General features: G+C 47.5%; 1 protein-coding gene across 2 annotated transcripts; it reads left to right on the top strand.

The window, feature by feature from the left end:
- The first annotated feature begins 284 nt into the window (after positions 1–284).
- LOC138165438 (transmembrane protein 125-like) lies at positions 285–10045 on the top strand. Of its 2 annotated transcripts, XM_069093803.1 has the most exons (3): positions 285–467; positions 4367–4466; positions 4662–10045. In XM_069093803.1, exon 3 carries the CDS (start codon positions 4810–4812, stop codon positions 5521–5523), a length of 714 nt encoding a protein of 237 aa, XP_068949904.1. In that variant the 5' UTR covers positions 285–467; positions 4367–4466; positions 4662–4809; the 3' UTR covers positions 5524–10045. The 2 variants fall into 2 exon arrangements, with proteins under 2 accessions (XP_068949904.1, XP_068949905.1); XM_069093804.1 differs by lacking the exon at positions 4367–4466.
- Positions 10046–10960: the final 915 nt, after the last annotated feature.

Raw genomic sequence — 10960 nt, 5'->3', positions numbered from 1 at the left:
CAGTTAGGGAACTATTTCCGGAGGGACCAATGGCCTTGGGAGAACCGGAGGAGCAGGTGGACAGGCAGCATTCTTCCTCCTCCTCTACTTCTAGCCGCCACCTTCGTTTGTCCCTCCTTTTCCTCCTCCTCCTCCTCCCAGGACAGATTGGCCCTGAATTGGAGGGATCCTGTTTCCAGTGAGGTCCCAAGCCCTGCCCAGACAGGGAATGTCATCACCCAGGTCCTCCCGTAAGAGCAGGAGGCGGGCAGACAGATCAGCAGCAGCCAATCAAGGGAAAGTTTCAGGGACAGGAAGGGCCACCTGCTGCTGGCCCTGCCTCCTCCCCCAGCTCACCTGAGGCTGGCAAACATAGGTAATCTTCCGTCTGGCTTTTCCTCGGGGTTTTGGCCCCCTTCCGGGCCACTGCTGTCCCACCTTGTCAGCTTCTGTCTTTGGACCCTATGGACCCACACCTCTGCCTGCAGGTCAGTCCTCAACCTGTGCCTCCTTGAGATCCCAGACCTGGGGAGGGAAGGGGGAAGGGAGGGAAGGCAAGCAGGAGCCCAGCATACACCGCCCCACCCCCACCTCTATCCTGAACTCCTGGACAAGTCACAAGTCACTGACCTTCCTTGGGCCTGTCAAATAAAGATGAAGAAAGCTGACCTGCCCTGGCCACCTCCCAGTGAGAGGACATGAGGAGTGATGTGTGGAGGGTCTGCGGAGACCAAAAGTCAAAGTCGGGCAACTAAAAGTACACACCTCCCCAACCCGCCCCTCTCCCACCCCCCAGGACTTAAGGGCTCTGTCTAGGGGAACTGCAGCCACACCTCCTCCCATAAATTCCAGGACAAAGCTGGCTCCTCTCTGGTGGGAGCCCTCCAGGACTCAGACTCAAAACTTACCACCACCACCTTCCACTCTGGGACATCTGTCAGTGGGGAGAAAGTTTCCCCTAACATTCAGCCTCATCTGGTTTGCAATGTCTTCCCCCCACCCCCACCTCATCCTCCCTTTACTTGAGAGACCTTCAGACATCTCTTGAGCATCCCCTGAACCTTCTCCAGGCAAAACACCCAGAGGTCTTTCAACCTAGCCTCCTGTCATGGGCACCAATCCCTCCCCCATTCTGGCGGTCAGCCAATCATCTTTCCTTTTCTGACATGGTTATTCCAGTAATAGGAGAAGGGAATGCTATGGAGTTTATTTAGCTATTAGCAAAGCTTTTAGTAAAATGTCTCATGCTATTCTAGTGGAGAAGATGGAGAATATGGGCTGGATGGTAATTCAATCAGATACATGTGGAACTAATTGGATGGCCAGGCTCAAAGAGTAGGTAATAGTTCATGGTTCCATGTTACCATGGCAAGCAGTCTCCGGTGGAGGAAGGATAATGAGCTCTGCTTTTGGACATGTTGAGTTCGATACATCAATGGGACATCCAGTTCAAGATGTTTAGAAGACCAATTAATGGGGAGAGCCTGAAGCTCAGGAGGGCCTGGGACTGGATATACAGATCTGGGAGTCACTTGCCTAGAGATGATAATTGACCCCATGATGATCCCCAAATAAGAGTATATATAGAGAAGCAAAGGCCCAGGACAGAGCTTTGGGGGACATCCACAGTGAAGGAGTATGGTGATCCAGCTAAGGAGATTGAGAAGGGGTGGTCGGTCTGGTCGGAAGCAAGTAAGGAGAGGGTAGTTTTCCAGGAATCCAGAGAGGAGAGAGGAAAAAGTTATCAATGTGTCAAAGGCTGCAGAAAGTGTAAGAAGGATGAAGTCTAAGAAAAGGCCTTTCAATTTGCCTATTAACAAAGATCACTGGTACCTTTGGAGAGAGGGGTTTGGGTTGAATGTTGAGGTTGGAAGCCAGGTTGGAAAGGGTTGAGAAATGAATGAGAAGAGAGAAATCAACAACAAATGTAGACAGCTGTTTGTAGGACTTTGTGAAAGGGAGAAGAGATATAGCTTGAGGTGATGGTGGGATCAAATAAGATCTGAGGTTTTTTTTCCAGGTTAGGGGAGAGATGAGTTTGTAGATAGCAAATAAATAGCCAGGAAACACAGAGGGATTGAATATTAGACAGAGGAGAGTATGATGGGGGGTTCTGCTGGAGATGTGTTGGAACAGAAACACCTGTGCTTGTAGAGGGGATGGAACAGGAACAGCTATGCTTGTAGAGGGGATGGAACAGGAACAGCTGTGCTTGTAGAGGGGATGGAACAGGAACACCTGTGCTTGTAGAGGGATCTGCCTTGGCAAGGAGGGCTACTTTTTTTTTATTTTCTTTCCCCTATCCATTGAGGAGGCAAGAAATATAACAATTATATATATGAAATTATACAGAACATTTCCACATGTCATGTGGCAAAAGAAAAAAATTTCTTAATGCTTTAATCTGCATTCAGAGTTCATCAGTTCTCTCTCTGGAGGTTGATAGCATTTTTCATCATAAGTCCTTTGGTATTGTCTGGATCATTGTATTGATCAGAGTAGCTAAGTCTTTCAAAGCAGACTATTTTTACAATATTGCTGTTACTGTATACAGTGTTTTCTTTGTTCTGCTCACTTCACTCTGCATCAGCTCATATAGATCTTCTCAAGTTTTTCTAAAACTATCTCCTTCATCATTTCTTACAGCATAATTAATAGTATTCCATTACAATCATATAGCATAACTTGGTTAGCCATTTCCTAATTGATGGGCATCCCCTCAATTTCCAATTCTTTACCACCACAAAAAGAGCTGCTATGAATATTTTTGTACATATGGGCCCTTTTCCTTGTCCTCTGATATCTTCAGGATACAACCCCAATATTAGTATTGCTAGATCAAAGGGTATGCATAGCTTTATAGCTGGGAAGGGTTACTTCTTCAGAGACTGGAATGAAGGAAGAGATAGTGAGGAGAATACGTCAGGGAAGTGTAAGACGAGGAGGGGGGGAAAGAGGTAGCTTAAGGTGAATGGCCTCATTTTTCTCAATAAAACTGTGAGGTAACACAGCAAGAATCAAAGGATTGCCTTGCTGCAGTAAGGACCCAATTAAGATTAGCCAACAGATTTGTAGTGGACCCAGTCAGTACAGTTGGGTGACTTCCTGATCTCACAGGAATTGATAGGACAAGGGATGTGAGGATAGAGGACAGTAGGAAGGTGAATTAGCTCCAAATCAAGATTGGGAGAGAAGAAAGTGAAGCAACAGCCAGAGAGAAACCCTAGGGACTAAGGGAGGCAAGGAGGGAGGTCATTTTGAGCAGAACAGGTATCAGAGGAGTGAGGCAGAGGGAGAGATGGAATGATGGGAGGTTAGGATCCCATAGAGGATTTCCAGATTTGTGAAGACTTGTGGATGAAAGTAAGGTCAAGGGTTTGATCATCCCTAAATATGGCTAGGGTAGAGCTATGGAGGAGGAGGTCATGGCAGTTGAAGAGGTTGGGAATTGGGAGATCAGGGCATTTGATGAAACATCAGTGTGTATGTTGAAGTCTCCTAGTACAGTGGTAGAGGTGGTAAGGAAGACTGTGAGTCAGGAATTGGCTTCCTCGTGAAAGAGGAGAGAATTGGAGGTGGTGAATAATGGTTTCTGGGATGTGGACTGGGTGACATCCCATAGAAGTGATTGAGCCATGGCAGCAGAAGGAGGGTCTAGAAGTGGCAGTGGAGAGTATGAGAAAAGATGCCACCAGTGCTGGAGAGGATGACGATGGATGCCACGTATGGACAGGGAGCAAGATCTCAGTGAATGCCAGAAAGGGGAAAGATCACTGGAGGAGCAGTACTCAAAGTCTAGACTGGGGGTCCCTGGAAATCTCCAGCCTTTTTCAGGAAGTCTATGAAATCAAAATCATTTTCATAATACCAAAATTTTCATTTTGAATATAACAACTATCAATAGGTATAATCCGTGTTAATCAAAGCTGGGGGAGGGGAGAGCAGACAGGATATCACATTTTTAAGAGTGTAAAAGGATCTTGAGACCCAAAAGTTTGCAAACCCCTGGGTTAGAGAAGGAAAGAAACATGAAGGTGTTTGTTATAAAGCAGGACTTCCAGAAGGCCCTTTGCCAGGGAGGGGCTTCCTACTGATGTGGGCACCTGGCTTCACCCACTACCTTCTCCTTATTGATCAAGAGCACAGGTACAGTTTGTTTTCAGGTCCTGGGTGGGCATTAGGGGCCCAGACCTGAGTGTAACATCTAGCAAGTGCTTGCAATTATCCAGGATGGTGTAGACCTAGAGATGGTCCCCTTCCCCTTTGGGAAAAGGGTTCCAGCTCTCTGGGTGCTGAAGGGTTACGTTGCAGCCCCATGAGGCTGGTGGTGACAAGAGGCAGCTGAGGTCATGGGAGTGGCCTGAGGTTCAATGGGCCTTTATTCTAGGCCCTGCTGGGGACAGTGCTGAGAGCCCAGCTTTGGAGCTGTCCAGATAGGAGCCCCATCAGCTTACCATGAAGGAGCCTGAACCCTGCAATCTTGGAAGGTGGGGAGAAGGGCTGCTGGGAGGATGGAAGGGGAGAGAGGTCAGGGGCACTGCTGGGGAAGGGGGGATCCCTCAAAGGGCCTCAGGATTCCAGAGAGGGGGAGGGGAAGGGTACTGGAGAGGAGAGACAGAGATCTTCCCAGGGTACCTTTCAGGAGCAGCAAGCATGGATTTCATCTCTCTCTGTTTTCCTAGGTGACTTGACCCACAAGGCCTAGGCCCACTGTGGGTGGGGAGGGCAGCCATGAAACTAAGCCCTTGAGCCTCCCAGTGACTCTTCCTAAGTTTCCCTGGGCTCTCCGGGCTCCCTGCCTGCCCTGGTCCTCTCGAGCGCAACTCGAGGATGGCCCAGCTGGAAGCATCCCCTGGTCTGCAGCAGCACAGGGTGTCCGTGCCTGTGAGCAGGGCAGGAGCTCCAGCTGCACTGGAGGAACATGTGGAACTGTGGTGGTCTCAGGAGCCCCGGCGTGCAGCATTGTGCTTCTCCGTGGCTGTGGCGCTTGTGGCCGGCTGTGGAGCAGGTGGGGTGGCCCTGCTCTACTCCACCAGCAGCCGCTCAGGTGAGTGGCGCCTGGCCATGGGCACCGTCCTCTGCCTGTTGGCCCTGCTGGTGCTGGTAAAGCAGCTGCTGGGCTCAGCCGTGCAGGATATGAACTGTATCCGGCAACCCCAGCACGTAGCCCTGTTGCGCAGTGGGGGAGGAGCAGACAGTCTCGTGGTCCTGATCAGTGGCCTGGTGCTACTGGTCAGTGGCCTAGTGCTGATCAGCCTGGCTGCTTCCCCGGCTTCTGGACCCGGCCCCAGCCCCAGCCCAGCCAGGCCCCTGGCCACTATGCTAACTGCGGGCATCATCCTGGGTGTCTTGGGGGCCCTCCTGCTGTTGGGACTGTTGCTGTACCAAGCAGGCATGGGAGGCCGCTGCCTCCTGCCCACCACAGCTATGGGCCCAGGTCGAGGCCGGGGACCAGGGGGCAGCAGCATCTTCAGTATATCTGGACGGCTGCCAGCCACACCCAGCATCGCCAGCCTCCTTGGACTGGGCCATGGTAGCAACTGAAACCCCTCTGACTTTCACTAGTGACTTCTAGGTCCAGCTACCAGCCTCTGCCCTCTGGCCTCCCACCCCACGGGCAACCTGCCCCACCAAGCACCATCTTCCAGCTGCCATTCCCTTGTCTCTGCCTTCAGGTTCTATCTCCATTTTCTTCCATCCTTCTCTGACCTCCAGTACTCACCTCCCAGGACCCTTCTTCAGTCCCCTTCTTTGTTCTCCCACCTTCCATCATCACTAACAGGTCTGGCTTACATGTCATGTTGGTCAATGTAGTCTTGCTTGGACATGTCTATTTCTGTGATCAGAAACCCCCTATTTGTCCTGTGTCCCTTTCCCACACACAAAAACTCCATTCTTCCTGGGGATCACCAGACCTTCCACCTTCTAACAAGTCCTAAAAGTGGCCAAGCAGAAAATCCTCCATCCCAAATCAGAGACTCTCTCTGAACCCCTTTACATGAGATATTTGTAAAGCATTTAGCAGAGTATCTGGTACATCAAAGTGCTTAATAAATGCTTGTTAACCTCTCCCCCCACCTCAGAGATATCCCATGACCTCCATTCCATCTCAGGGACCCCCTTTAACCTCTCCATCCCAGCTCAGAGATCCCCCTTCTGACCCTTACCAGATCAAGGACCCCCTGATCCCCCCTATCCCAGCTCAGAGATTCCCCTCTGATTCTCTCCTCAGCTCCTCTGTGACTCCCGCAGCCCACAGAACCTCCTCCTCCAACACCATTAACCCCTCTCATCTCAGACCAGGCTCCCAAATAAAGGTGCTAGACAACACCATACAATGCAGTCCACATTTATGAAGCATTCCTGTGCATGAGTTCTTAGATCAGACCCTGTTCTGGCCCTGGGGAGGGCTCAGGGGGATACCCCACAGCTGTGGCTCACAGTGAGCTGTATTATTTCAGGGAGACCACTGGAGAGGTGCAAACCCAGAGCTTGGTGGAGCCTGAGGCATCACAGGTGTAGAATGGAGGCATCCCCTTTTATAGATGAGGACACTGAGGCTGCCCAGGGCCACCCCCCATCATACAGCTAATATTAATTAGCAACAGATTTTTTTTAACTTCTAGCTGTGTCCTCTGGGGCCAAACAACATATTCATTAATGCCATGAGAACTTTTCAAATGCTTGAAGACAACAGTTGTGTGGCCTCAGCTTTCTCTTCTGAAGCCTAGTGAAGACTCTACCTTTGACACAAACTGTGTAACCTCAGGCAAGTTCTTTAGCCTGCATGAGCCTCATCTTTCAAGTGTCTGTCCCACACATCCCACAGGACTGTGAAATTGTCAGGATCAAAGGAGGCAATGGGTAGCTATCCAGCAAAGTCCACAGATGTCAGGACTTGGTGCATGGAGGGCTAAGCATCCCCTGGTCCTTCATCCAAGCCTGGGCAGAGATGGTCCTGCCTGGCTCCCCTAGGCACTCTGGGGCTACAAAGCCCTTCCTAACCTACCACCCAGAACTGAACATAAGGGTCAGTCATGGGTCTAACCAAGGCAGCACGGTTAGTCTCTCTCTGAGATCTCCAGCTTCTTTAAGGCCTCCAGAATCTCAGGTTATCTCTGACATATATTGAGACTTCTGCAGTATGTAATATCTCTGGCATTTCTGGGGTCTCTAGGATCCTGAGTCTTCTCATGCTATTTATTCTTTTGGACAAGATGGAGAGAAGCAAGCTAGACTATGGTTCAGGTATATACATAAATACATACATGTGTGTATTCAGACATAGAAATAGCTAGACATGGAGTCTGGAGGGCCTGAGTTCAAAACCAACCTCAGACACTTCTAGCTGTGTGACCCTAGGCAAGTCAAGCAGTTTCTTCATCTATAATGGGAGAATAATAGTAATAGGGAGTTGTTCTTTAATGAGTTAATAGCAACATGGACAGAGGAATCTAGAAGAGTGCCTGGGGGATCTGTGCTAATTAATATTTTTATCAATGACTTAGATAAATGCATATATGGTATGCTCATTATATTTTCAGATGTCACAAATCTGGAAGGAATAGTTAACACACAGAATGAGAGAGTCACGATCCAAATATATATTATTTGGCTGCAGCATCAAACTGAATCTAATAAGGTGAAATTTAATAGGGCTGTACATAAAGTCTTTCACTTGTGTTTTTGTTTTGGAGGGGGGAGGGCAGGGCAATTGGGGTTAAGTGACTTGCCCAAGGTCACATGGCTAGTAAGTGTCAAGTGTCTGAGGCCGAATTTGAACTCAGGTCCTCCTGACTTCAGGGCTGGTGCTCTATTCACTGCACCACCTAGCTGCGCCATTTACTTGTGTTTTAAAAAAACAATTTGTACAATTATAGTATCAAGGAAACATGGCTAGACAATACTTCCTGTGGGAAAGGAAAGATCTGGGGGAATGGATAAGTGTTCAACAAATATGAACCAACAGTTCTCGAAAGAATTACAAATTATTGACAACTATATGAGCAAACACTCCAAATCACTAACAAGAAAAATGCAAGTAAAAACAACTTTGCCTCATACCCAGAAAATTGGCAGATTGACCCAATATGGAAGTGGTCCATGTTGGAAGGACTGTGGAAAGATAGGCATACTAATGCACTGATGGTGGAGCTCTGGAAAGATTCCATTCTGAAAAGAAATTTATAATCATGCAAATAAAGTGGCACATAACCCAAGGTACAGAGTCAAAGGTAAAAGGAAAGATTCCACAGACATCAAAATATTCATAACATCTTTTTCAAGTAGCCAAGAATTGTAAACAAAGAAGATTCTCATCCATTGGGAAATGGCTAAACAAATTAATGTACATGAATATAATGGATTCTTGCTGGGCTGTAAGAAATTATGAGCATGAAGAATTCAAAGAAGCATGGGAAAACTTATAGGAACTTCTACCTCCAGATTATTTCACTTGGGGATTTCATCAGCAACCATGGTCTCAATTGTAGATGTCTCTCATATCTGTGTAACCCTAACTTCTCTCCTGAACTCCAGTCTCACATCTCCAACTGCCTTTTAGATGTCTCATACTGGGTGTCTTATAGACCTCCTAAACTCAGCCTGTCCAAAACTGAACTCATCATCTTTCCCTTCAAACCCTCCCCTTTTCCTAACTTTCCTCATACTGTCCATGGCACCACCCACCATCTCCCCAGTCACTCAGCCTCAAAATCTAGGTGTCAGTCTTGGCTCCTCACTCTCTTTCCCCCATCTCCAATCTGTTGCTTAGTCCTGTCAATTCTACCTTCACAACATCTCTCTCCTATGCCTCTCTCTCTCCTCTGTCACCACTCTGGTACAAGCCCTTGTCACCTCACTCCCAGACTATTGAAATAGCTGCTGGTTGATCTACCTGCCTTAGTCTCCCCATGCCAATCCTTCCTTCACTCAGCAGTCAAAGTGATCTTCCTAAAGTAGAGTTCTGACCCCATCACTACCTTCCACACTAGTGGCTCCCTATTACCTTCAAGATCAAATATAAAACCCCCTGTTTGGGGCGGCCAGGTAGCACAGTGAGTGAGAGCACTGGCTCCAGTGTTGGGATGACCTGGGGATCGAATCCAGGCTCAGACACTTAGCACCCACCCAGAAACACCTGGCCGTGTAACCTTGAGCAAGTTACTTAACCCCAATTGCTTTAAAAAAAAAATAAAAATAAGATCCCCTGTTTGTCTTTCAAAGCCCTTCATAACCAGTCTTATGCCTTATTTCCTCACATTCCTTTTGATCCGAGTACACTGGCCTCCTTGCTGTGGTTTAACTACAGTCTTCTATCTCTCTACCTCCATGGTTTTCACTCACTGTCTGGAATGCTCTCCCTCTTCATCTCTGCCTCCTGGTTTCCTTCAAGTCCAGGACAAAATCCTACCTTCTACAAGAAATCTTTCCCAATCCCCCTTAATACTAGAATCTTTTCTCTGTTGGTGACCACCAGTTTATCCGGTCTACATCTCCTTTGTACACAGTTGTTAGCATTTTGTCTGTTCCTTTAGACTGTGAGCTCCTTGAGGGCAGGGACTTTTTTGTTGTCCTGTATCCCTGGTATTTAGCATCTAACTGGTATTTAATAAATGCTAGTTTAACTGACTGACTACTATAAAAGTTAAGTAACCAGAACCCAGAAAACAATGTATACAATGGCTACAACAATGTAAATTAAAAGAACCACTACCAAAAAAAAGGGGAAAGTAACTGGTTGTTCCTAGAGAAGAGATGAGAGAACCCACCACCCAGCCGCCTGTGCAGAGGCAGAGGGTTATGGGTATGGAACACTGCCTAACTCAGTCAAAATGTTGGTCAGTTTTACAGAACTAATTTTTAAATTTTCTTCTGTTATATGATATTGTTCTCTGGGGAGAGGAGGAGGAAGGACTATATTTGTAAATGAAGGTGAAAAAGAGATCAATAAAATTAAATAATTAACTTGGAAGGAAATAGGATAATAAATGTAGTCAGGTGGGGCGTTGGCTAACTTGCTATTCCAGGTGGTGATTACCTGAATAAATACACCAACCATCACCTCTCCTTGCTATGGTCTCAATTCATTGTTAAGTCTCTCTAGAGGTCACTACTAGCCTGGGGCTTGGGGATCTCAGGTATCATTAGCTGCAGTAATTAACTCTCTAGTTGACTCTGACCTCTTCTCAGCCTGAGCTAAGTAAAATCTGTCCCTTGTGGGTTAGCTTCCCCTGTCTCAATCTCCAGCCATGTATTTATTGGCTAAGATAAAAATTCTTGTAAATGACTAAACATTTTAATAACAGTCGATGCAGTTTGGGGTTGCTGGGAATCCTGAAATGTCAGGATACAGGGTGGCATCCACCTGGAATGAATTTACACACTCAAACCTTCTTCCAGTCTAGAGATAAGGTTTATGGTAATGCCTATAGTGCAGGCAACATTCTTAGGAAATCTGCTACTTAATGAGGGTGAGACTGATGCTTATATATTAAAAGGATCTGGATGGGAATAAGGAGTGGTGGGTAGTCTGGGGGTGGGCCAGGTGCAACAGTGAAAGCTACTGGAGTGATATAGGTGGGCTGGGATGGGCAGAGGCACCAATGATCTGGGCTGCTGAAATGGATGGGAAAATCCAGGGACTAGGTTGCTTTTCCTTTTAGGGGTCCAGGTCCCACCACTGCATCAGTACACCCCATCAGGAGTACAAAGGAACAGTTCCATTTTCATGTCTCTGTGCTGAGCCTCCCTTATCATCTATTGAAAGGGAAATAAATTTGGTGTTTTTCCAGGACAACATTCTGGGCAGGTGATGGGGGCTGGAGTGGTATAGTCACCCCAGATCTCCTCTTCTCTCCTGTCCTCGATTATTTAAAGGCATCTCTCCCACCTCCATGCAGGATCCTCCACAGCAAGAGTTGGGGATCAGTTCTGCCCTGGCTGCCCCATTTATGGTTCTCCACAGATTCTCCTCCTCTGG

This window comes from Petaurus breviceps, unplaced genomic scaffold (assembly GCF_028583685.1).
Source record: "Petaurus breviceps papuanus isolate PSGF00001 unplaced genomic scaffold, PetGlider_PUasm1.0 208, whole genome shotgun sequence".
NCBI lineage: Eukaryota > Metazoa > Chordata > Mammalia > Diprotodontia > Petauridae > Petaurus > Petaurus breviceps.
The sequence above is the reverse complement of the archived record's forward strand: the minus strand, read 5'-3'. Positions and strand labels throughout refer to the sequence as shown.